Source organism: Boleophthalmus pectinirostris, unplaced genomic scaffold, assembly GCF_026225935.1.
Source record: "Boleophthalmus pectinirostris isolate CB_2022bp ecotype Guang Dong unplaced genomic scaffold, ASM2622593v1 HiC_scaffold_20, whole genome shotgun sequence".
Lineage (NCBI taxonomy): Eukaryota > Metazoa > Chordata > Actinopteri > Gobiiformes > Gobiidae > Boleophthalmus > Boleophthalmus pectinirostris.
In genome coordinates this window covers 11,025,850-11,053,139 of record NW_026571153.1, presented here as the reverse complement: position 1 = coordinate 11,053,139, position 27,290 = coordinate 11,025,850, and the positions used below count along the sequence as shown (strand labels likewise).

The 27,290-nt window shown below is 37.5% G+C and overlaps 2 protein-coding genes across 4 annotated transcripts in view; one reads left to right on the top strand and one right to left on the bottom strand.

Moving 5' to 3' along the window:
• Nucleotides 1–14,934, top strand: part of capn1 (calpain 1) — a 42,934-nt gene extending 28,000 nt beyond the window's left edge. For all 3 annotated transcript variants that reach the window (XM_020936450.2, XM_020936452.2, XM_020936451.2), the window contains 16 exons: nt 355–438; nt 4,121–4,206; nt 5,183–5,257; nt 5,547–5,707; nt 7,164–7,324; nt 7,410–7,421; nt 7,703–7,914; nt 9,071–9,110; nt 9,187–9,252; nt 9,334–9,391; nt 9,475–9,539; nt 9,768–9,836; nt 10,627–10,705; nt 11,092–11,208; nt 11,609–11,667; nt 12,413–14,934. In XM_020936450.2, the coding sequence (XP_020792109.1) occupies nt 355–438; nt 4,121–4,206; nt 5,183–5,257; nt 5,547–5,707; nt 7,164–7,324; nt 7,410–7,421; nt 7,703–7,914; nt 9,071–9,110; nt 9,187–9,252; nt 9,334–9,391; nt 9,475–9,539; nt 9,768–9,836; nt 10,627–10,705; nt 11,092–11,208; nt 11,609–11,667; nt 12,413–12,439 (1,371 nt within the window). In that variant the 3' untranslated portion in view covers nt 12,440–14,934. The remainder of the gene's footprint in view (nt 1–354; nt 439–4,120; nt 4,207–5,182; nt 5,258–5,546; nt 5,708–7,163; nt 7,325–7,409; nt 7,422–7,702; nt 7,915–9,070; nt 9,111–9,186; nt 9,253–9,333; nt 9,392–9,474; nt 9,540–9,767; nt 9,837–10,626; nt 10,706–11,091; nt 11,209–11,608; nt 11,668–12,412) is intronic.
• Nucleotides 14,935–14,983: 49 nt separating this feature from the next.
• On the bottom strand, nt 14,984–20,272 carry pnp5a (purine nucleoside phosphorylase 5a). Its single transcript, XM_020936453.2, has 6 exons — nt 20,033–20,272; nt 19,409–19,578; nt 18,260–18,363; nt 18,004–18,179; nt 17,311–17,501; nt 14,984–16,128 (listed from the first exon to the last, which is right to left on the bottom strand). Exons 1-6 carry the CDS (start codon nt 20,053–20,055, stop codon nt 15,911–15,913), a joined length of 882 nt encoding a protein of 293 aa, XP_020792112.1. The 5' UTR covers nt 20,056–20,272; the 3' UTR covers nt 14,984–15,910.
• Between the last annotated feature and the right edge of the window lie 7,018 nt (nt 20,273–27,290).

Here is a 27,290-nt window from a genome sequence, read left to right as displayed (position 1 = left end):
TATAAGATAAGATGGTAGATGACAGTGTAATCTGTATGTTTTGTTCTTTATTTTTTTTGTATTTCATTTGTATTTAGAGCTCAAGTGTTCTGTAATAATACATTATTACTTCAAGCGGGCTTGCCTCTCCACAGATCTCTTCTGCAGTGTGGCTTGGATGGCGTCACCTGCTTGTTTCAATAGAAATCCATATGTTTATTGAGACAGAGTGAAACATTTTGAGCATAACAATAACATCTCGACAGAGAAATGCAAATAGTTGATCCTCCACACAAAAGTTATATACTGCAGCTTTAAATGAGTTTCTAGTCTTTACTGCAGTCAGATATTCACTCTGTTTGTCTCCTGTTTTAGATCACCAACACCAGAGACATGGAGGCCGTCACATTTAAGAAGCTGGTGAAGGGCCACGCCTACTCTGTGACCGGAGTGGACGAGGTAAGGCATACTGTGCACCAGTGTTGTCACGATACTAAAGTTTCAAACCTGATCTTGATACTAAGGAATAAATCCGATACTCAATACCAATTCCGATGCCAAGATAATAAAAGGCGCTCTTTATTTAGACAATAGAATGTCATTTTCAACATTAAATCGTAGGACTTTCTTTTGTATTACCATGTTGGCCTTAAATATTGCAAAAAGAACCAAAATGAAACTTGTATTGCAGTCTTTCGTACAATGGTTTAAATCAGGGGTCTCAAACTCAAATTACCTGGGGGCCACATTAGATAAAGTCTGAGTGAGGCTGGGCCGCACCGAGTATTCGATAAATAGCGGTTGCACGGGAAAAAAGGAGAGAGAAAGAACAACACGCAACACACACTTTCTTAATCTTTAATAACAGTTCAGAACATGAAAATGTATTCAGAACGTAAGTTTAAACTAATACGTCTACTCTTCTTCTTTTGCCTACTCCTTGCTGGTTGAAACCTGGCTACGCTTCATCTTGTACAGCTGAGAGATATTTGGCTTGCAGGAGGAAGCAGATCCTCAGGATAGATTGAAGATGCTCATCAGTGAGCCTTGACCTGTATTAGGTGCTTTCACACCGACAGTATTTGGTGCGCACCAAACGATCCATTCGAACCAGAAGTGGTTAGCTCGGTTCGTTTGCGTTGGTGTGAAAGCGTCAATCGGACTCTGACCCGGACCAACTCAAGTGGGCCGAGACCTCAAAAAAGAGGTGGTCTTGGTTCGCTTGAATCCGCACCAAATGACCAACTTTGGTGCGGTTCTTCAGGTGTGAACGCGAACCCGGGTCCAAACCACAGACAGCAGGTCCAAACGAACTATTCTAGATGCATCATGGGAGAAACGCGTCTCCTGCCTGTAATGACGCTGTACGACTCCAGCGCAACAAATTGTTGTCCAGACGCAGCCGCGATTCATTTTCGAAATATTTTACCAACAATGGCCAATACAGAGAATGTAACACACGAAGATCAGAGCAAGTACGTGTGAACATGTGGCTCCAGAGTGAGTCAAAAATGGGGGTGTGTACTTCTGTTCAGGACCTGCACAGAGGTCCCGGTGTTCCCCGTGATCATGTAGGAACCAGCATTTTAGGCTTTAATTAACCAAATAATTTTATGGCAATAGGCAATCGCCCATTCAATTGATTCACTTTTAATTAAAAAATGTCCTGCTTTTAGCCTAGTGTGAGAAATACAGTCGGACTAGATCCAAACCGGAGTCCCGAACCAGCAGGAGCAGCTCCGGTTCTGTCCGGGCTCAGATGACGTGGAGCGGGGAGTGAAAAGCGCTTTTCCCGGGAAGAACCAAATGCGGACACCTACTAAACTGGATTCACGTTCTGTCCGGACGCTTTGCACCACCTCGGAACCAGCCGCGGTTCTTGAGCGCGGAGGACAGGAGCAGCACAGACCTGTAGGTATAGTCCACAGCGCATTCTCACTTTCCCCGCACGGAACACGGAACCAGCGCGCAGACGGCGGAACGTACCCGCTCAGACCCAGTCATTGCGCACTGGTCTTGCTCGCCACCGTCTGGAACCAGCACATGGAGGACAGGAGCCTCCGGACCATCTGACCAACGCGCTTGTAGGACAACAGAAGACCAAGGACCAGACTCCAGCGCTGTCCTGAGGAGCTGCGCGCTACGGAGAGCGCTGTTGGCTGCTGCTGTTACCCGAACTCTGGGCTGATGCGGTGAGTTTGTAGAAAGTTCTACGTTGCTGTTTTATGAGTTCATGGTGATAAGATGAGGACGCCTGCGGTATTAACAGGGAACATCAGTATTGGTTACTGGAGATATCGCTGTTCTACCGGGATACAGAGGCTCGTTAATCGGACCAGTTTTGGTTCGTTTGCCGGTGTGAAAGCGGACCACACTGGAGTGTATCTGCTTCTCGTATGTCAAACATGGATGGAAGACTCTTATTTTTGCCTCGTACTTTTTGCTAACATGTCGCCAAGCCTCTGGAATAGATCACTGCAGTTTTGTGGTGCTTGCATATTGATGGGACAGCTGTGTTTGCCGCTGAGTGCGCGTGGATTTCGGCGACGCACAGGTGGAGCTTGGTCATCGGGTTGCCAGCAAGTTATGCACCGAGTATTGAGCAGGTAAACAGACTGTCAGTGTCTTTTTATTTCTTATTAGCCCCTCCAATAATGGTCCCGTACTTATGAACAGGGGGATTCTGTCAGCGCCTCCTCTGCGCTCTGATGCTGTGGTTGTGGGAGCGTAAAGTGAAGTGCGCACACGTGTACCACCATGTGTGGTTTGTTTTGGTTCTTCGGTGACGCCGTATGTGCGCGTGTAATTGTATTAACAGATCCACTTAGACTCGTTGCTTCACAACTGCTGTAAATTGAGTTTTGGGATGTAAACTGCGTTAATAATCTGTTGTGAATCTGCATGGGCACCGATTGCAGCTTCATCTGTCAGTGCGGCCCGCGGTAGGGGGGTGGGATTGTGCGTACATCTACCGCGGGCCGCACTGACATTATTCTTTGGAATCAAGTGGAGGGCTGCAAAAAATCCTTCCGCGGGCCGCAGTTGGCCCCCGGGCCGCGAGTCTGAGACCCCTGGTTTAAAGTGAGATCTGCTCTGTTGTGGATGATGTACAATCCTTTCACATTTGTATGATAATTAAACCTCAAATAATACTTTAAATACGCATTACTGCACATTTCTGTTGGCTTGTCAAAAATTGCAATCTGTATACTTTAAAAAATATGACGTTTTTTTCCCGATATAGCTCAGCCCCAGCTCTTACTTAACTCTAGAATTTTTCCCGACCTCTCTAAATGTTTTACTCCGGCCATGTGTATGTTCAGTGTGTTCTCCAAACACACTGTAGTCAAAACAGTCGCCCTGACCCAGTTTATGTAGCAGCTCTCTGCTCTGCTCATTTCACTGTCACATGTTGAATTCACATAAGCTGAGGTTGAAGTATTATCATGCTTTTACTTCATTCTCTTAGCTCACATGACTTAAAGAATATAAGCTAATTATACAGGCACACTTTGACAATACAGGGCAAGACGACATGTATACAATATTATAATTGGTAAATATTAAAAGAAACATTTACTTTATGAACACTTCATAATCCTTCATTCACCTTCATTTGTGAATTTCAATCTATGACCTTGCCTGTATTTTGTGACCACTGTTATTCAATCTGACTTCTTGATTTGAACCAATTTTACTTGTAAATTTCATCTGTAGTAGGAAAAGTGTTTTGTTGTTAATTCATTTGAATTGTACAATAATTTTTTATCGCACTTTGCTGACTTTACTTTTCAAACTGTTTTAGTTTAAAATGTCAGTCAGTATAATGTATACTTCTCAGTGATGGCAATAGATTGTAGTCAGACATATTTGGGACTAATTGAAATACTCATTATTTGAAACAATAAATGAACATTAAATTACCTATAGAGGAAGTTTACTATAGACCTCCATTTACCATTTATTAGTAATGTTTCAAAAGCATCATTAAACAACGGGTTTTGTGCAGCTTTTATGAAATTTTTGTGAATTTATTGCAAAGTAATGATAATTCAGTTTGGGGGAAATAAGAAAAAGAAATACCTGGGAAATAGTTTTCAGCTAATGCCACTGTACTAAATATATGTTCTTCTGTGTGTAGGTGGTGTACAGAGGAAACATGACTAAACTGGTTCGCATCAGAAACCCCTGGGGTGAAGTGGAGTGGACCGGAGCCTGGAGTGACAAGTGAGGCCTAAACTACTCTTCACAAATCAATATAACCGCTTAACCCACTCCCTCAGAAAATAGTACAAAAATCATTTTAATAGATCCAGTTAACCTAATATCTAATTTTCGTGATCTTTGAACTCCGAAAATTGTCCAACCACACTGACCTTTGAAATGTTTTTACCAAGTTTTGAAGATTTGCTAAATGTCTGTTTCATTCATATAAAAAATTGTATCTCTCAAATGGTTGCAAAAGGAGCTGAAATGGAAGCAACAAGTAATTCCAACAATATTTTTTTCACATTTGTCTGATATTTAAACTAATATATTTAAAGACACAAGTGAGATCTCAACATTTTTTACCATTCTTGGAAATGATATTCTACACCCACATTTTAGCCTGTCCCTGAAGGCAAACAGCAGTATGTGTTTGGTTTGACAGTTCAGGGCAGTTTGTGTTAGAGGAGTGTTATGTGTTAGAGGAGGTTATGTAAGTGTTATGTCACTGTGCCTTTAAGATGTTCACACTTTGGAACTGTCATAAAAGCCTCTCTGTAAAATGTGTCAGTAAAGTACAATAGAACAAGAAAAGTTGTGACAATGAGGGTCTAACAATACTGCTAATGATGGAGGGTATTTACACAAATGTGCGTACTAGATTAATATTATTTAGAAGGATATTCCCTGTAACATCACATTTGCAAGAGAAAAAAATATTTTGTTTTGTTTACTTGACAGTTGGGCTGATTCTTGTTCATGTGCACCGCTCACTATTCCCCTAAACACCATGACCCATGTGTGACCCACGCTCTTTTACTTCAGTCTAACTAGAGGCAGGGTGAAAAAGTGCAAGTTTAGTCCTGCAACAGGTCTGCACTGTTGATAATTGAAAACTTGTGCTGACCTAAATATGATTGAAAACATTATTTGATATTTGAGTCCATAAACTGAACATAAAAAGTTGAAATTTCAAACCTGTTTTGTTTCTGTTTAGTTCAAGAGAGTGGGACAATGTGGATCGCTCTGTCAGGAGTCGTCTACAAAACCGCAGTGAAGATGGAGAATTTTGGTGAGTTTAAACAACTACATAAGCCACTGTACCCAAAAACCTGTTTGTATAGTTAAACACTTTGGCTCAACATTATAAAACTATTTTTGTAACAATTTGGTGATTTAGGTTGTAGAGTGATTTTTTTTTTTCCAAAAACTTTTGACTTCTGTCTTTCCTCACACTTAAAGCATTTGCTTATTATGAAGTTGACCTGGAACTTGCGTCACTGTGGCCTAGCAACCTATGAATATGTATATTAATACTGTGAGTGCTACCACTTCTACAACCGAGGTGTTGTTTGTTTCAGGATGTCTTTCAGTGACTTCTTGCGTGAGTTCAGTCGTCTGGAGATCTGTAACCTGACTGCAGACGCACTTCAGAACACCCAGATCAAGAAGTGGAGCTCAAATCTGTTCCAGGGCGAGTGGAGGAGGGGCAGCACGGCCGGGGGCTGCAGGAACTACCCCGGTATGTGGATCGGATTTAGACTTGGTTTAGTTCTGTATAGGCCTGTATAGGTTCTGTTCTGACTTATTACATGTAACTTGATTCAGCCCTGGTTTAGTCTTGGCTTGTTCCATGTTTCATCCTGGTTTAATCCTGGGAAGAATCTATCTGGAGTGAATTCTTGGGACATCTTTATATGAGCTGAAAAGCCTCACCCAGCTGACAATTACATTAAGATTTTCGAGATCCCTGAGTAATTTTCAGTCAATGAAACTTCTCTCCTTTCTCTCAGCTCATCTCTGACATTTTAAAACATTACAAAAAGTAGAAGAGGGTTTGTATTGATTTATTGCAGGAATGTGAACCAGTGACTCCTATTTAAACACTGACTCATACAACAATGACCTTTTTAAGATAAACCGTCATCATGACCTGAAGTGCTCACCAGGACCATACTGTGTCTGCAGACAAAACCAATGGACAAACTGTATAAGGGCAAAGACCCAAAAGCAATAAAATTAGTTACTAGAATTTTTTTCACTTTTTAACTATGCAGCTACAATCTGTTCCACTACAAAAATCAAGGCACAAAGTTCAGTGTCTTTCAAAAATGATATCAAAATTGTGCTAAAATGGTAAATTCCTTATCTGAATTTTGCATAACAGAACAACAATTTCTGTGTATCCCGTGGATGATATATTGCCTCTCTAATAAAAACAGACATATATGATTGCATTAGCATCAACAGATGTAATATTTTATTTTTAAATGTTAATTTTGATGACAATGATGCAAATAAAAATAAATAAATAAACAATATTTTATTAAAAAGCAAAGGACAAACAAAAGCCTTTAAAAAAAAGCTTTGGAGATAAAGATCACACCTAAATGTATCACTTTTTGTTTCATTTTATTTAGCGCTACACTAACTACAATAATATGAATTGACCTGATCACTACTATTTTGCATCGACTGCATAGCAAGGACACCTCCAGTTCATTGTTGACATTTCTCTGTGGTCAGCTCTGACGTCATCCAAACATTACAGAATTTGTCCTTCTTTAACCTTATCAATTTCGCTATGCTCTTCTCATTTTATCTCGGCCAGTTTGTCTCTAAGTTGTCCTTCTTAGCTCCTATTTAAATGTCCTTGTGTGGAAACAGAGTCAGGCTTGAACAGCCAATACTAACGTGCAGTGTTGAATATTCAAATTCACTGGGTCCTAGACTGATGTCGGTAAATAAACTTCTCCTGCCTCAGACATCCAGAGTCTCTGCCTCTCTGAACCACTCTAGGACTCGTAAGGACAACACTTATTTCCCTTAACAACCATCGTATTTACTGTTGCATCAATGTTGTTGGGCAGTTTTTAGTGTCTACTAAAGATACAGGTCACTTAAACAGCAGAGCCCAATTTCATATATTGTTATTACTGCACTGATCACTGAGTATGGTTCTTTCTTTTTGTTTGCAGCGACATTTTGGTTAAACCCACAGTTTAAGATCCAGCTGCAGCACCCAGACAGCCCTGGGAGCTCTGACTGCAGTTTTGTGGCCGCTCTGATGCAAAAAGACCGGAGGAAGAAGAGGAGGGAGGGCAAAGACATGGAGACTATTGGTTTTGCTGTCTATGAGGTAACAAACATTTACATCGATGTGCATTTTTTACCCTTACGGTTTAGTGTCTAATCCTGTTTTTCCTTTTTTTGTGTTTTCACAGATTCCACGAGAGGTACTGCATTCTGAACAAGATTTTAGTAGTTGTTGGAAAAGTATTCTTTTTTTTTCTTTTGACTTGAATGAAGGAATACTTGTACGAGTTATGCTTTTGTAATTGGAAAATATATCGTTGCTAAGATATAACTTTTGTCTAGCAATTAAGGCCCTCCTCCAGGCCAAATAAGAAAGTTGGGGGAAGAGTTATGTGGTTGGGCTTTAAGATGGTTGTGTTTCCAGTGTTTTACCAAATATAGCTAAATTGTAATTAATCAAGTAATCTATCTTGTGTTACAGTTTGTGGGTAAGTCGGGGGTGCACTTGAAACGTGACTTCTTCTTGACCCACGCCTCCAGCGCTCGCTCGGAGCTCTTCATAAACCTGAGAGAGGTGAGCTCCAGACTGAAGCTGCCGGCCGGAGAGTACATCATCGTCCCTTCCACTTTTGAACCACACAAGGAGGCCGACTTCGTGCTCCGTGTCTTCTCAGAGAAACCGGCTGGTACCGAGTGAGTGGAGGGTTCAAATCTGCATATGGAGTTTTCAAAGCTAAAACCATGATAGATCCTAATGGAGATGGCATTGAAAACATACAAATCATATCACAGCTATGTTTCCCAAACTCGAGCTTCTGCTGATTCTCAGGGTCCTCTGTCACATTAGAATAAAATGCATGCTTTAGTAATGCATTAAAGTTACATTATGTAACTTTTCTGTTGAGAATCTACCACCTGCTACTCTCCAGGGCGATGGTTTTGCTTTGCCTGGAATGTTTCACAATACACTGATCCCTCATTTATCACAGGGGTTACTTTCTAAAAATAACCCACAATAGACGAAATCCACAAAGTAGTCAGCTTTATTTTTTACAATTATTATTACACTTTATACACTTTTCTCAGACAGGACAGGTACAACCCTTTTTGCATCCTTCTTAAAACTTATTGCTGCTGTCGTCCTTTTGTTATTTTCCTCCTTCTTTATGTAACGAACCGAAGATTAATTTATTCCGTAATGACGCCCTATAGCCGCGTAGCTTCTACCTTCCCTCAGTATGTCCAGAAGTCCAAGTTTTTGAGCGATGGTTAGCATCTTCTTCTGCTTTTCGGGTCAACATTGTGGGTTTTGTCGGGGACAAAACTTGCGAACAGGCAACACTTCAGAATCACACTGCTAGAGATCGAGCATTTATGCAAATTTGGCTGAACACATTCTGTACTGTACAGGAGACACGGCACAGAGGAGACTGATTGACAACGGTCTACACTCACTTATCAAATCAGGACACAGGGGAAGGAACATGCACATTTATACGCTGTAAAAAAAAAGCCTGCAAAATTGCATTAAAAAAAAATCAGGAAACAACGAGGCTGCGAAAGGTGAACTGCGTAATAGTAAAGGACAATTGTATGGCTTACCTTGCATATATTCAGACACATGTGTTTTTATTGCTCAAAAAATACCTTATCTTGAAAAAAATGCTTTCTTCTTTCTGGAAGTGGGTGCACATTTCCACAGACCTGATCTGGTGGTGTCACAGAGACAGATATGTTTAATGCCATAGTGTGAAACTTTCCTGGCAAACCCACCACCATTACCTTCTGCATCTTTAAAATGAGCTTCCTAGTTTGTGAAGTAACTTTATCCTTGTCCTTTATTCTCCAGGGAAATGGATGACGACATTAAAGCAGAGATCCCTGCAGATGTAAGAGCCCAAAGCACTTCCATAAGAAATATTGCTTGTGACTTGCTTTAAATGTTTTTTTGTTTATATATTACAGAATTATCTTGATGAAAGCCAGATTGACGCAGGCTTTAAGAGCTTGTTCAGACAGCTGGCAGGAGCGGTGAGATATTTTTAGACTTGAATAAATATGCATTAAGTCTAAAATGTCTCAAAGCATCTCTTATCTTTTTGTTCGTGACAGGACATGGAAATCAGTGTTTCAGAGCTGCAGACTATTCTTAACCGAATCATCAGCAAACGTGAGTAAAATTAGCAGATGTTTGACGACCTTTAGCGTATTATGTCACTATTAATTATGTGTTTTTGCTTTATTTTGAAACAGACAAAGACTTGAAAACAGACGGCTTCACAAAAGAGTCTTGTCGCAGTATGATCAACCTTATGGATGTATCCTTCACCGTGTCTTTTATTTTGAAGGGACATACATCAGCCATAGGAGCGGACAACAAGTGTGTTTGTCTTAAATGTTGATGTATTAGAAGCTGGAACATTCAATTAAGTTTGATTAAGCACAAATAGCAATGGTTAGGTAATCAATTACATAACCAGAAATGATCCTCTAAATGTTTATAGTGGATAGTTTTGTGTGGAATTTCTTTAACTCTGTGTATTCAGAAAGACGGCAGTGGAAAACTAGGTCTATCTGAGTTCCACGTCCTTTGGGAGAAGATTAAACGATACTTGGTGAGTTTTGGCTTTTATACTTTTTATTGTATTTATTCATGTGTTGAGAAATATTGTGATTTTCTGTATATGTTTTTTTATTTGACCTGTATTTAGCATAATGACGTAATATGATTGATCGTAATTCACTAGGGCATTGACACTGGGGTTGGCAATATGACAAAAAAAATCTGAATTTCTTTTTCCTCAATGTTGATCAAGCACAATTTTTGATTTGATTTTAGAACAAAAACAATCTTTCAGTCATAATTTCTTGAACATAACCTATACTGACTTTTAATTAATACTACTAAAACAAAAAAATAGTAAAAAATGTCTAAACTCTACTCCAAAGCACATGCTTTTTCTGGCAGAGGATTGGTTGTGGACTTATTAAAAAGCTGATCACTGACCTCTGAATCTTAATCTTGAACAAAATGTGATTAAAAGCACAGTCCTGATTTGATAAGAAGAGAAAAGAAAAGTGTTTAACAAATTATTTACTTTTAGCTGTATTATGTGTGGATTTCCTCAGTTCAATTACTAATAATATGTAAGATATGTACACATGATCCTTCCAAATTGTACAGATATAATGAGCCATCTGGATTTGTAACATATTGTGCAATCGATGACTCCTCGTATCTCCTGATGTTGCTTTAGTGGGCTGTTATTGGCTCTGATTCAGACCACTTGCGTCATGTTACGTTTGAGTAGTAATGCTGCCAGTTCTTCCAGACAGGAGCATGGTGTTCACTTCACCCGTAACACACTTTTAATAGTTTCGTTTGGTTTCTGTTCCAATTTGTAGACTATTTTCAGGGAGTTTGACTGTGACAAATCAGGCACAATGAGCTCCTATGAAATGAGGAAAGCCCTGGCAAACGCAGGTATTTGGGTCACTCACATTTTAGTTTTTAAAAGTGCACTGTGTAACATTTCGGGGGGGAGGGTGCCACCAGTTTGTATCCATAAAGAATTTTGGAAAACACCTGTACTTGAATAAATGATACTTTATGTTTAATGCTGTATTGGGGAACAGGCAAGGCAATATCTCGTCCATGGAGCTAGCAGTCGTGTACCCTCCTCCACAAAAGTTACATAGTGCAACTTTAACACGTAAACACAGGCATTTACACTTTAATAAATGTACCAACTACACATTATGGTTACATTATTACAGTTTTTCCATTAAATCTGCAAATTAAAATAAACGTAAAAATAAATGTTGTCATATTATTTCAATAAAATATGACTTTCTAAACCTTTTTCTCAGGATTTAACTTGAACAATCATCTTTTCCAACTCATCATCCTGCGGTACACTGAGGCAGACATGACTGTTGACTTTGATAACTTCGTCACATGTTTGGTTCGACTGGAAACCATGTACAGTAAGTCCAAGCTTTAGTCAGGTTTTTATTTATTTATTTATTTGATTGGGACAGAGCATGTTAATGGACAAACATGACACAACGTGAATGTAAACACACCGGATTGTAACCTAAGGCTTAGCTCCGTCCGTTGTCCCAAACGGCTGGGGTCACAGGGGGTCAGACAGTAAAATATTGCACACGCCACTCATTACACAGTTCCCATCTTTGCACACTTCCCATTATTGCACAGTTCCCATTATTGCACACTGCACTCATCACTCAGTCCTAATCCTGGTTTAGTCCCATTTTACTCCTGTTTAGATCTGGTTTAGTCTAGTCCTGTTGGTACTTGCTCTAGATAAATGCATTTTATTGTCACAACCATTTATTAATATCCTATTTTCTGTTTGTTTTACAGAGACCTTTCAGACATTGGACACGGATAAAGACAATGTTATAAAGCTAGATTTTGTTCAGGTAATTTTTACTTAGGCACCCATACATACATTAAAACTTTTATGTAAGTATTTTCGGAGTTTTAGAGATTGGTAACCTAGAGAAAATTCCCGCACACAGTCTTACTTGCAAATTGTGAGATTTATTAGGACACACTGTGCAACATTTCGGCACTAGACCTAGTAAGTGTGCAGGATTTTTCTCTATGTTCTTGGGCTGCTCTCTCTACTCCAACGCACCCATCTCAAGTAATTGAATGTGTGAAGTTCTCATTCTTTTATACCATTAGAGATTGGTAACCTCACAAAATTTGCAGTTTTGGAGATGCTCAGGACACAACTAGCCTTACTAATGCAGAGTAGTACATATTATATAGTAAATAGTTGGTGAAAATTTTTGGATTGAATGACTGAAATAAAGTACAATTGTTGTTTTGTTTTACTATCCACATGAAACAAAAACTGGCACAAAGTTCAAGGTCTTCTCTGTCAGTATAAATGGCCTCATTATTCAACCCCAAAAGTGTGATTGTTTAATATGGCTTAAGTTTGTGGACCCAATCCTGAACAAAAAATTATATGGTTCAACAGATGTGGATCATGGGTTTGGATATTTATATTTGGATATAAACGGTGAATCTCCCTTACAGTGACATAAGCACTACAAATTAGGACATCATCAAATATTAGAACACAGCTTATTTGTTACTAAGGTGTATTTGATATGTATATTTGTATTGATGACTTGTGTTATTTTCTCTCCCCAGTGGATAATGCTGACCATGTTTGCATAGACCTGAATGGAGCCCAGTGACTGCAGTGTCATTTACAGAAGTGCCTTTTCCAGCTCCAGGGCCACTGCTCGCCATGACAACCAAAACAACAAGATCTACGAGCAGTGCCTCTCGTATACGTGCCAAAATGTACAAAAACGAAGACAATGCAAAACAACCATCTTAATAAAGTTAAAATTGTAGTCTACGTTATACCAAGTCTAGAGAAAAGATTTGTCAAGTATATTCAGCTTAAAGATTCACTCTGTAACTTTTTCTGGTGGAGGGTCAGCCACCTGGTTACCTCCATGGAGATTTGTTCCACAGTATTGCATTGGTGTATTAAATTAATCATGCATTCATTAGTCAAAATTGCTCATAAATTTCAAGAAAAACGATCTTACTTTGAGCCTGGTCACCTCTCCACAAACCTGACCTATAACTCGGTCCACTGGCACCTGTTTCCATGGAGATAGATAAGTTAGTTAATGACATACTGTCATTGCCTTATTGGACATTATACTTGTGTGAAAGTGGACCGTTCTCCAGAAATGTTACATGGTGAACCTTTCAAAAATATCATAAAAAAAATTGGGTCTAAAATCGACATTGGCTTTACTGATTCTAGCACTTTTAACTAATTTAAGATCTGTAATTTTTCCATTAAGCCACCAAATATACACTTAAATATCAAAACTTATTGCCAAAATCTTTGCTATCATAGTTTGAGATGCCGTATTAGACTAAAAATCATATCCTCATGTATTTAAAAGTGTAAAGAGAGTATACAATATAGAAAGTGCTTATTAGAAAAGAAAATATGTTTACAGAAACAACAAGCAAAATGAAATGCCTATATCAAGACATGTGTCATTTTCAGCATTGCACTTTCATTTGTTTGGATTCTTTTAAATGAAAATAAATGATTTGTTTGCCTTATTGCCTCTTTTAGCTGCCAAACAACCATTTAGTATTTTTAAAGACAACAGAGTAAAATAGATTTGTTATTAGACTGATCTGACCGCAAATGTTAACACATCAAATATATGCACTATGTAACTTGCTTTTCTCAATGGAGATGTTATAGCTTTTCCAGTAATGTTCCACAGTATGGCATTAAACTTATCTCTCCATTGAGATCAAACAGGTGACAGTCCCTCCATCTTTTAATCTTGTATTATTTGTATTTCCTCACTGTACGTTTTATATAGACATTCAGCACTGTCTGTAAAATTGCTGCAAAAGTTTGACTCAATAATTTTCAGATTCTGATGTCAAAGCGAGTACTGTATTTAAGAACGACATCTAGTGCTAATTTGAATGTCAAAATCTTGCCTTTGTAGCGGCACTGCTGGTCTGGCAACAACAATGTAAAATGCTGCGATCTGATAGCTGTACATGTTATGTCAAATCAAATGTACTTCTTAAATGTCTCTTATGCATGGCACTTTTATGGCCAAAATACAAACTTTTAAAATCATGGACGAAAAAAAGGGATGTGTCAGCGTTGTATAATCATGTCTATGTGAAGGGATCAAGTAATTTTGGGTGAAGGTTTGACCATTGTTTAAACTGTATGCATGTGATCTGCCTGCTTCATTTAACTTGGGAGCAAAGTGTGAATTCAAAGTGTTTGATTTTTAAATATTATGCCACGTATCATGACACCAACCGGCCTTAACATTATGACCACCGACACGTGAAGTTAATGAGTTAAGTTGTCACGGTGATACCAATGTGAGTAGAAAGTATATAAATTGAATCATTGTGTTATTTTGGAAAGCCTTTGAAATAAATCATCTCAATTCCGATTAATTGATCTTGTCTCGGTGTACGAGGACTGGCTGCAGGTACTGGGGTTCAGATCAGAGTTCTTTTTGTTTAAGAAACTGGCAACCCAAATGAGAGACTTGTGTGAGGCTCATTCTGTTTTCTGATTGGAATGAAAACACAATTTTTTAACGTAAACATCTTGGATATGTCAGATATTTTCATGATGAATAAATCAGCATTACAATTTTTACAGAGAGCTATATTTGATTTTTGTATCTAGGGACAGTTAGATTGTGTTTATCGACTTTAAAATAAAAATTGTTCAAACAGTTCCTCTAAACATGTAATTCAAAAGTGAAACCTGAAATTCTGGACTGGGTTTAGTGAATTTTGATCACGACCCTGGCTGCATATTTTAGAGGTGGTTATAATGTTCTGCCTGATGGTGTTTTTTAACAAAAGGCAACAATGAATAAAAATAAATAATAAAACACATTATCAATCAATGTTCATCTGCAAGTGTTAACAGATTTTTTTTTTTTACCAATTACTTATTTTGTAAATACCAAATTTGAGTTTAAAATTTAGAAACTGCCAGGTTTTTATTATGCCTGTGTCGGAAAATGCCAGCATTATGTTTTGCCTTTTAATTTTTAGCAACTGTTTACAGTTAGAAACCGTTTCTTTTATGTAACACATTGAGTTCTTAAATGCTTTGACAATAAAATTTGTTTGAACCGTAATGCCAAATGTTGGACTTCAATTAAAAAAACACAAGACAAAGAACAAATATTGTAATAAATAGTTTTTAGTAACAAGATTCAAATATAAAACCACTTCTAATGTACAGTCAAACATATCACATCTTCACAGAAATTGTCATTCATTGTTAAGTTACATTTTTACACATTGATCGAATAGTTTTAAGTTAGCACAAATAAATTTAAAAAGTTATAAAAAGTTCCATCATAATCTCATCTGGAAACCATGGTTACAGGAATGTTACAAGGTGCACGTTGGTGATTTGGTTTTGGATTTCTCAGACGACATAAAAACATTTTGACCTAAGACTAAAATAAAAACAGCCCAATAACATCTGAAGGTTAAAAGGATAAATAGTCTTGTTAAATGCGGTCTTATTTATATATTTACAAGTTTTCCAAATACAGAAATGTGCAAAGGTTATAGATGATAGGTGCGGTAGATTATCAATAAGACAAGGAACCAAAAGATGTATTGATTATGAAAAAAAAAAAGTTATGAGGGCTATCAAAAAGTGCAGACCTCTACCAAGAAACTAGTCCTGTCTCGCAATGATAACAAAAGCTGCATTTTAAGTCTCTGGATGAGGCACAATTCTGGAAGTCTGATTGCAAACCAAAACATTGCTGAACTTCAATAGCTAACAATGTTTAACTTTATTTTTATTATATAAGAACTCACTATTCTGAATGTTTTTCTTTGGACTGTATTTAAAAATTGTCGCCTTCTGAAATGATTAATTTCAGTTTACTAAAAAGTGCCATTTTGAGTAATTTTCACTAATCAAAAGAAATAATATTTAAACATTTCAATTGCCATGACAACTATGCAAACTTTCGCTCTAAACCCCGTTGGACACCTGGTTTCTTTTTCCCAAATTTCTCCTCACCTTCTCAAAACATTTACACATTTCTGTTTATTCATTATATTTTTGCATTGCAAGTCTTTTTTTTTTTTTTAGGCGTAGTTGTTGTTATGTTCAATCCTGGTCACCATTGTGGACACCAGCCTCTCCAGTTGCTCCGCCCGATGCTTTCCGGTCTGAAGCACCTCCTCGTGGTTGGCTTTTTCTTCACTGTCGTAGTCCATCACGGCTTGGTTTGTGATCAGCGAGAGAGCGAACACGCGCATACCGCAGTGCCGGGCCACGATCACCTCTGGAGCAGTACTCATGCCTGAAAGATCAACAAAATCAACCATGAGTTTAAAGGTGTTTAGAGTTTAGAGGTGCGCTATGCAACTTTTTGGTTACGGGTCGGTCACCTGCTTGTTTCTATGGCTATGTCATAAATTACAAGTGGTTTTATAGCTCAAAAAATACGTAGAAAAACTGACAGGAACTTGCAACTTGGTCTGGTTTGGTCTCCATGAAGATAGAAAGGTTTAATACCAGACAAAGCAATAACATCTCCAGGAAGAAAAGCATTTGACAGACCCTCCACCAGAAAACTTACACAACGCACTAGGGATGTAACAATAACCAAAATATCATGATATTGTAGTGTATTGTATCGTCAAAAGTCTCACAATAATATCATGCGCCATCACAATAAATCAAATTGCAAGTCTCTTTGCTTAAATGAATAGTTATGGTGATTTTAACTTTCTTATTCTGTAAAACACTTTGAATTAGTTTGTTTCACGAACTTGTCTTGCCGTGGTGCAGAAGTAGCTAAAAAACAGAGGGAACTACATAGACCATGATCCTTTGCTGTTGTCAGTGCACACTACATGAAGAAACAATTATTAAATACTTTAAAATCTTAATTCTTCATAGTAAAACAGTACCGATGGCTTTTCAAGGCTTTTAAAAGGAAAAAGTAACATTCACAATTTTGTAAACCTCTACCGAACAATATCGTATCATATCGTAATATAATTTCGCATCGAGGGATTTTGATATCGTTACATCCCTACAATGCACCTTTAAATGTAAAATTGAGTGATTTACATAATAGTTGTTCTTCATCAGCACTAAAATGTGATCTAATAGCACATAGCACCGGTAGATAAATTTAATTTTGGTGGGTTAAAGGCAAATTAGGACAATTTCACACTATGCTCTAGTTTAGTCCTGGTTTGAGCCCAATTTAGTCCTCTTATAGACTAGGTTTGGTCCTGTTCCAACCCTGGTTCAGTATTAATAATATGTTTTTATTAACACTGTGTTATTGAAATCAGTTTTGAGCCTTTCCCTCACTGTCAAAAAAATCAGTGTAATCTTACAAATGCTATGTGCTATGTTTATGTTTCTAATCCCTGATAAAAGATGCTGACTAAGATCTTTCAAGGCTTCCAAATTCATACCATTCTACACTTTTTATGCATTTTAGACATGTCATAAATTCTCCACTCACCGACAGCATCTGCTCCCAGCCTGTAGAGCATTCTGCACTCAGCGATGGTCTCAAAAGTTGGACCCCCCAGGACGCAGTAGACGCCCTCCTTCATGAAGTCCTCATACCCCAGCTCCTGAGCCACGTCCATGGCCAACTGCCTCAGCTCGCGGTCGTAAGCGTCAGACATACAAGGAAAACGAACGCCGAACCTGCAGGAAAGAGAAAGAAAAAGGGTGAGAAGTCAGTAAAATTTAAAGGTGTAAGGGATATGTGACTATCGTGCCCCCCAGTACTCAAAAAACATCGTGTACTTTATATTGGCATCTCAAAATCACACTTTGTTGCTCATTGTGTTGATAAAATAGAAGAAGCTATACTGATTAAAAATAACTACATGAAAATACTGTATCAAAGGGAGAAGTGTAGTTGAACCAGGGTTGAAGGTTAAGTTACATATTTTAACTTTGAGAAACAATTTGAGAAAATCTTATTAGGCATATACAAGAGTTTTTTGCATTTTTTTTTCTAGTATTGTGATATTTTTCAAGGCTACTTTTGCATATATTAGAAGTTGTTGAATGATTTGTATTTATAACCTCTTGGGAAACCTGTTACAGCAAGATATACCAGTCAAACTGTTAAAATAACTGCAATAATATGTGGATTTTGTTGCATTTCAATACATCTTAATGCCAATCCACACAAACCTACCTCTCATCATTGGGACCGACAAGCGGGCTGAGGCCGGCAAACCCAGGGATGTTGATGTGGTCCTTTATAATCATAACATCTCCAACTTTAAAATCTTCATTGAGTCCGCCGGCTGCGTTTGTGAGAATAACAGTTTCAACACCGAGCAGTTTGAAGATGCGCATTGGAAGGGTGATCTGGATAGAAAGACAGAAAAGAAAGGTCATTTTAAGGAATATACATTTATAGTTGTTTCAAATATTTTCAGAAAGCCCACCTTCTGCGCAGAGTAACCCTCGTACAGGTGGAATCGTCCCTGCATGCAGACACAGGGTCGTCCTTTTAAAGTGCCAAACACCAGTCTCCCCGCATGTCCATGAACTACAAAGATATAATAATATAAACATTTTATATACTAATAATAAGATAAGAGAACCTACATTCATCCGACAATGAAGAAATTTCAGTTGCAAAGTAAAGTACAAGAACAAAAAAAAATATAAAAAAAATTCAGCATTTTTAAGAAGAATTTAGATAAAAATGTAAACACAGACTTAAATCAAAACATAAAACTAAAATATTAAAATATAAATAAAGTTATATTACAAAATTGAGTAAAAATACTGACAATATAATAAAATAAACACCATGCTGTCTCCGATTAAATGGTGTAACATGTTTTTATTTCTTTATTAGATATATTTCTCTAATAATAGATTTAGTTTTGTGTCAGATGCCCTTCCTATAACTTCAAAGTGCTTACTATAATTAACTTGAGCCGGCATGTGGGTTAGGCATCTTGCCCAAGGACAGTATAGTATATTCAGGGGCTCAAACCACTAATCTTTCAGTTTACCTCCTGCCTATTCAAAATAAACACTTTGATTCTTATTTTTTCTGACTAAAATTTGACTGTTTGGGATTTCTACTTTTGATTTTCAACTCAGGGAGGTGCACTGTCATCTTATAACCGTTTGGTGGTTCAGTCCCAGGTTTGGTCATTGTGTCCTTCACCCACATTGCTTGTATATGTATAAATGTGTCACGTGAGTGACTCATTACAATGGCATGTAGGAAATTAATGCAATCGAAGGCATCCATAAATCAGGATATAACTAATTTGTTTTATTGCTGTAATTAAAAAGTGCTCTGTAGTTCCTGTAATTACTTTGAAGGGACAGCAATTTATGTTTTAATTTTGCTCAAAGTTCACATTTTAACAGAGACTGAAAAAGGCCTATGAACTGACATGCTAAAACAAGAATCACATGAGTTTCAGAACATGTTTGTGCAGATCTAAACTTTAGGATTAGCAATTTTCATGCAAAATAAGACAAGGACATTTTGTTGTTTGTGGAGGAAATTATGGCGCTTCTGAAATAGATTTTGATTTGTTTGCGATTCATCTTGCAGCCCTAGAACTTACCGGTGCTTTGGGGGAAGTTGGGGATGTCTTTGTAGTTGAATGCCACCTGATCTTTCAACATGTCAGCCAGCCCCCCGAGCCCAGAGCCGCACACGATGCCAATGGTGGGACGAACGTCGGTCTGGGCCAGCAGCCAATCAGCCGTGCCTTTGCAGTCATCATAGCTATAGCTGCAAAAGAGAAGGTCAGAAGGTAAAATTTATTGAGTTAGGAGAGTACTTCAACAGGATCAAATAAGCCCATGTAGTACTGACCAAGTTAATGTTAACTGCTTTGAAACGTGTCTTCATTATTGGATTACATTAAAGGGTCAAGTGCAGAAATACTTTGCATGCTATTTAACTTTTTTAGGGAGTGATATTTTTGTCCTACATAAATAGCACATTTGCTGCCTTATTTTGAGGCATTTTTAAGTAATCGTAGATAGAAGAATCAAAAGAGGAACAAAGAAAACGTTGAGTTGCATAATGTTAGCTTTAAAGTATCCACCCAAATCTACTCTCTTGGGATGTCAAGAATGAATGGCCCACTACAGCGCATGCGCTAAAAACTTTTTTGGCTCCGAAGACGAGAACCATGTGGCAAGAAATTAAAATTATTAAGCTAAGGTTTTAATGTACTTACCCTTTGTTAGTCTCGGGAAACATTTTTTAATTGATAGAGGTAGTAAAAAACGTGAAGTAGGCTATGCAACTTTTAAATAGTAAGTTAATTTAGGTCCAAAGCACCAGGATATACAAAAACGTCTGGAAAAAAGTATCTTCGATGTGTTGCTGAAGTAAGATATTCTCAGGAGGTAAGTTGTTTCTTCTTTTTAAAGGTACTTCACTCGTAGGTTTCTTGCCGGAGTCTGTACAAGAGGCGCGTGCCCCGGTTTATTATAGAGCCGCGTGGGCCTCCTGACCCTCCCCAACTACTGATGACGCATTTAAATCCCCCAACGCGATTGGCTGAGCCGACACACCTTCAAAAAGTTGATCATTTATCGACCCAAACCTGAAGAATACAAGTTTTTTGCTCTTTCTTTGAATTCCCGACATAAAAATGCACTTTGTTCAAGTTAATATTTAATATTTATCTCATTGTAAAGAAATTAAGAAATATAACTGCCTTCATTACTGATGGTGATTCCCGTTAGTTGTGAGAATTCTCAGTGGGTCAAGGTACGTATTGTTTTGAACATCACGTGTCCAGTGATTCTTTCTCAACAGCAATGTTTATGTTTGAGGGGTTGACAAAGTTCAGGAATTTTGTAAGCCATGGCCTTGTAGTACAAGCACGACAGGTACTGGTCATTCTTGTCAGGTGATGATGATGTGATAAATAAACGATGTAATAAACGATTATCTGATTAAAGTGACCAGACGTCCCTATTCACCCGGGACAGTCCCAGTTTTGAACCCTGTGTCCCCTGTCCCAGCAGATTTATCCAAAACCACTGATTTGTCCCAGTTTTATGCAAGAAAGGTCCCACGTGTCCTTATTTTGGACCAATTTGATTCCTGCCAACAGTAAAAAGAGGCATACATTGACATTTGTGGGATTGTTCTAATAATCTAATAATAGTAATTTTATTCAGACCTACAGTTCAAATCTTACTGTAGTACAGAAAAAAGTTCCCCAATAGTACTAAGATAAAGTACCCACAATAAATATTGAACCCAAAAAAGTGTTAGTCTATTATTTATTGAAAGATAAGTCACTATTATAGAGTAATTATTGTGACAGGCCTAAGTATAACATACCCCGAAACAAAACTTGATTCAAACTATCAACCAAATGTTTAAACAAAGTATACTGTGTTGGTGTTACCAAATTACAACAAAAAATGCATTCGCCTCTAGCCTGCATGATTTGGTCACAAGTTAAATTTTATAAGGTTAAATGAAAAATGCCACTTTCTTTGTACCTGCCCCAAGCAAAGTGCGTTATCATGGGGTAGCTAAGTGAATTCCATTTTATTTTTTCATATTTTGACAGAGCTACCTACTCCCCTCTCCTGATATTTTTATGTAAATTGTCAGATAAGTTGAAAGGCTTATCGTTAAAGATATGAGCTCATAACTGTTTGCACTATCCATAATAAAGTTTATGGAATGCATTGTTAGCCAGTTAGTTAGTAACAAAATACAGATAACGGTCTTAATCTTCTTCCATTATATAACAGAGGGAACATGTGTTTATTAGCAGTTTTTTTCCACATTTTAATCCAAATATAACTTGAGGGAACGGTCACATGGTGTTCAAAATGTGTCAAAACATGTTGCATCATTTTTGTGATAAGTGAAAGGTTTTTTTGGTTGAGTTCAAGGAGATGTTATTGCTTTCACTGTAATGTTTTTACATGGAGACAAACATGTGAAGGCACCAGACCAAGTTACAGGTCAAAATCTGTGGAGAGGTGGTAAAAAAAAAAACTGCTATAAACAGCTATAATTGAATAAATGCAAGATAGAAAGCGTTAACATCTCCATGAAGATAAGTGATGGACTTCCACCAGAAAGGTCACACAGTGCTTTTTTAAAGTTATAAATAACATGTATCACATTTTAACTGGTTTGTTTCAGCTTAAGTCCGGGTTGATCGGTACAGTACAGGACAGTCACAAGGTAAGTCATCTGCTCCAGTCCCATAGTCAATGTGCCATAAAAATAACTGTGAAATGCATGAAACAGTAACCGACATCTACTGTATGCACCATGTGAAACTCCTTATAGTGTCACAGATAAGACAACCTTGAGTTCACTTTATCAGCAGTGTTTCCCACAGACCGGTGCTTGTGAAGTCAACATTAGTCATTTAAATATATGGGAATGTATGTACCATGAATGTAACATGAAAACGTATGTAACAGGATTTGTAATTGACAAAGATTTGATACTTTTCTTGAAGTAAACCACCTTGTTATTACAATTGTGTGGTTATATCCTCGTGTACAAGTTAATGTTTAAAAATCTACTCACAAACAATTTTTGGTACTATTACCCAAAAATCTATGCAATAACAATAACATAAATATTTGGAATTAGGCCTGTTTACATTTCACCCTTGAGTAAAAGTATTGTTACACTGTAAAATTACTCAAGTAGAAGTAATTACTTTAAATACCAACTTTTGGGACAGCTGTCACATACACACATCTTATCATAGAAACCTCTTATGGGTTTGTCATGAACTGCTTTGACTTTTAGGATCTTGCGACCTAAAACGTGGAGCTCATTCTGACGTAAACTCAGCCTAAAATGTGTGTGAACAGAACAGGAGCCTGGAGCAGGGTTTGGTGCAGCGGGAGTGTGGAGAATCTGTGACAGCCTTTCGTTCTTGTGAGCAGCTATGATGAGCAGCTGCGGATCACTGGCTCTGCTCTACTGTACGCTCAGCCAAACTATTTATTTATTTATAAATAAAATATAAATAATTATATCTATGCTCAGGTTCAGGGCTGGAGAAAGATTACATTTAACAGGGACGGTTTTTGTTGCTTCAAAATACATACAATACTTTTTTTAATTAGTCATGGATCATAATGCATTCAATTTACATATTGCTGTGACGGAAAGTATATTGTGAAGATAAGATTTATGTCATAGTCTGTCTTTATGTAAATAAATGTGATTCTATCCAAGACCCAGACCAGACATTAATATGCAGGAACACTCAGCTGGCACTGTCCCCATCCCACAGGAAACACTTTGTTGTTTTACCTGTAAAAGTGTGAACCAGAAGTCACTCTGTTTTGATATGCATGTAACTTTGTCATTCTGATATAAATACTCAAAAAGTCATAAACCTTTGCGACCCAAGTCAATAGACATTACTCGTAAATCACAAAATAAAGGTGGATTTGACCATTATTGAACATTAATGAGGATATTTTATTGTTGACTGAGTGATCGTGTTTCTCTGGACAATTAGTATTACTCAAGTTTTAAACAATGAAAAACAGTAAAGGAACCAGCAATAAAAGGATCCATAAGTCGCCTATTTGGACATTAAATGTAGCCCATTTCTTTTTCTTTTCAGCATTCAATTGAACCAGCAATATTGGAACAAAATAGTCACTAAAATAATTCAACAAAGAACAGAAATTATACAAAACATGTCTTAACATTTCAGCATGTGTCAGAACTGTATACTGCAAACCTACATGCAGATCGTGACAAGACGATAAAAAAAAAAAAATGTCTTGTGACCCACCTGAGGGTTGCAATCCCAGTCTTTGGAAAATAATGATCTGGAGGAGTAGACTCTGGGGAGATACTCGTTGAGAGGAGAGAGACTTAAGAGAGTGGCAGGCCCTGTCCTATCTGCTGTGACAAAGATTAAACCTTTTTGTGTATTTCACCAGGCTTCTCGAATTGGTTCATTATTATTCTTCAAGATATGCATAATTTTGCAATATTCTTCAACTCCCCACTTGATGCTGGTAATTTTTTAATCGTCGTCACAGCATGTACCGGAACTGAGGCTGTCAGTCAGATATGTTGACCTGTGTGTTAACAAATGACCAACCTTTCACCAGAAAATGTAAAAACTGACAAACAGCTACAGCTACTAAACCGGTACAGGCTTTTGAAAGTGAACACGAGGTCCTATTGACGTGTACTTTATTTTGTCCAGGACCAAAGATACCGGTCCATAACATTCAGTGTGACGTTGGTGTCAATTTTGTTTATGGTTTAAGTTCAGCCGCGTCACTGTGACTTCCGACTGTGTGACCTCTGTATGCGCTTGGAGCTGTCAGCTGTACAGTTCTGATCAATACATAACACAAGCTGAAGTGGATACCCTTTGACCCGCTTAGCTCTTCGGTGTGCCTCTAACGCCTCTGGCTCGACCAATCAGAGCAGAGGATTTGATGGAGTGTAGTGTCGCGTTCTTGTGTACCTTACTACAGTTTTCAGGTCAGTTCAAATCAGACTATAAATTAAGGTCAGGGTTTTAGAGATATAGGTTGCAGTATTGGAAGCGAAGACTATTGACAAAAACTGAAATGCCTGTATTTTATTTTTTATAGGTTCTGGAGTTTGATAATGTCATAAGAGAAGGGGCAAATGTAACTGTACGAGAGATTCACTCTCTTTGCAAAAAATATTCAAACCCTTTTTAACTTTTGTTTATTTAATCTGACAGAGAAGATATTGATCCTTCTGTCTGTATTTGTTTCATGTGGATAGGCCCAGTATTTACAGAGATTAAACATAAACCTGGTCAATATCTGTAATCTGAATCTGAGTTTTCTTACAATATTTGAGGTGCTCAGCAACAATTTGATATTATCTTATAGACTAAACCATATATTGTTTACTCACACACAGTAAAGAACTAAATATGGTCACATTGTGTAGTAAAATGCAACAATAAAAGAATATCTGTTTAGGAAAAAGTCGCTAACATGTCTAAATCTTAAGCGATATCAGTGGTTAAATTCAGACTTAGATAAAGTAAGAAGTAAAAGTCTTTTCAGTAAGGTCATCAGATCCTCAGGTCCACTGTTCTGCAGATGGAGGCTGTAAAAACCGAATGACGCCTCACTGTGAGTTTTACTTTGGACTCTTTGGACAGTTAAAATATGACCTGAGGGCCTGAGTGTCTGACAGGCTCATATGATAGAAGCAGATCAGATAAATAAATAGGACTAAGACCAATAACTATAAACCAATAAAAGTACTTTAAAATCTATCCTGATGCTCATGGAAGCTCTCTGTGTCGGGCCTTCATCAGTAACAGCGCTGCAGAGTTTTGGAGATGCTTCAAACATGCAAATGTTTTCTTTGGAAGACCAGAAAGGAGAGCATTACAGTAGTCAGCACAGTAATAAATGTAATAAAAGCTTGTATTTAAGTCTCTGTGCTGGCTTAAGAGAGAAATAGTCTGACTCTGGCCACATTTTTAGATGATAAAAAAACAGCTTTACTGACAAACTTAATATTTGACCTAAAATTGAGCCTAGAGAAACACCACATTCCCTTTTTCATTTTATAGAAGAGTGTTCCCCAATGCTAAAATAAAAGTTAAAAACAGACCCAGAGAGACCAACTGTATGCTGTAGAATACAGTGTGTACAGTATGTAGAATACAGTGGTCAGCAGTGTTAAACACTGATGTGAAACTAATCTAAGAGGACAAGAATAGACAGTTTTTTCATATCCATATTAGATCTAAGAAGAGTCTTTGTGCTGTGGCTCTGAAACCAAATTGGTACATTTCACAAGCATTATTTGACATAATAAAATCATTAACATGATTAAAAATAATCTTCTCTAAAATGTTGCTTAAAAATGGCAGGTTGGACACTGGTCTGTAGTTATTAGGGGGAGATGGGTCCAACCTGCTGTTTTGTCCTCTCAAAACTCTCAAAGCAGTTTTGAGAGACATAGGAAATACCCCTGTCTGTAGTGAATAATTCACAATATTAAGACCATCTTTATATAAAAACTAAAAACAGATTTAAAAAGGTCTAAAAAGCATGTGACTGGTTCTAATTGTAAAATTACTTTGTTAAAACTCACAGCATCAACTGGGTCAAAACTCTTCAGAGATGCTAATAAAACATGGAGTTTGTTATAAAAACACTGGCTGTATTTGCTGAAGGTCAGATCTGTTTAATTGTATTTTACTGCTGAAGTGGTTTACAAAGTCTTGTCAGTATAAGCACATCTGAAGCTAGATGTTGCAGATCAAATCCCTCAGTCTGTTTTGTTGTGTTCTTTGGCCAGACTCATCTCATCTCAATTGCAAAAATTTAACTATTATTGTTTTAAAGCTAGATGATAGAGACATGGGTATAAAAAAAGTAGTTTTTCAATTGGACACGCAAACCATTTTCATTCACCAAGTTTTATGTCATTTTCAAAGCTTTAGATTGATTCATGCTGAATTTTGTCGGTGCTGAAGAGAGTGCATCATGTGTTGGCTTCTGTCTTGTGACGGAACAATGGAGAGTCATTTGATGATGACATTGCATTGACATTTTTTCATTATGTGTGTCCTTAGTGTGGAAAACAAGAACCACAAATATGTTACAGGTTGGACTTTTCATTTCACTAAAACATAGTTAACATAATTTTAATGAATATTTTACAACAAAAAATGTGTGTTGATGACATAGGTATTTTGTTTTAGTACTCAAGACTAGGCTACCTTTCTGCATTTCAGTATTTTTCTTCTCAACTTTATTTTTAGAAAATGCCACTTAAATATGATAACATTTACCACAGTAATTATCCAAGCAATAAGTAAATAACCATGAATACAAGTCATGTCCACTTTATGATAAGGTCCTTGTGGAGAAATGTTTCCTTTGTATTTGACCCATCCTTCAATGCTGCTGGGACAACGCATCAGGAGCAGTGGGCACCACAGTGTCGCCTTGAGGGATCAGGACTACCTTAGGGAATCAGGACTACTTTAGTGGATCAGGACTACCTTAGCTGGAGGATTAGACCTGTTGTGCATGTTTTGGGTTAATGAGGAAAACCCTGAAGGAAACCCACCCAGACACAGAGAGAACATGCAAACACTGCACAGAAAGGCCCAGGCTGTATATATGTAGCCAGGCTGGCGCCATCTAGTGCCTCTGCTCAATTTCATTTCTCTCCAGTGACAGGAATCGGAATACACTAGAGAAGGCATGTCCAAACTATGGCCCGGGGGCCAAATGTGGCCCTCAGACAAATTTTTCTAAGCCCTCAGACTTCCAGGTGAAATGGCCCAAATTACCTTGCATCAAATAAAAATATTTTTTTTACTGCATTTTTTCTGAAAATCTACCTTGATAAAGCTAATATTTAATATTTAGTGTGTGTTTTTAAGGATCTTTGCATGAATAAAGACTGATGATTCATTCTAATGTGTTAAACATTCACATATTTAATTTCTT

What these genes read in the sequence shown, in the direction of transcription:
- pnp5a (XM_020936453.2), bottom strand. Translation starts at nt 20,055, where the DNA reads ATGTTTCCCGAGACTAACAAAGG. An exon ending in AGGGTTACTCTGCGCAGAAG is followed by an intron (nt 18,180 to 18,259) that starts GTGGGCTTTCTG and finishes CTTTCTATCCAG; the next exon opens with ATCACCCTTCCAATGCGCAT. An exon ending in GTCGGTCCCAATGATGAGAG is followed by an intron (nt 17,502 to 18,003) that starts GTAGGTTTGTGT and finishes TCTTTCCTGCAG; the next exon opens with GTTCGGCGTTCGTTTTCCTT.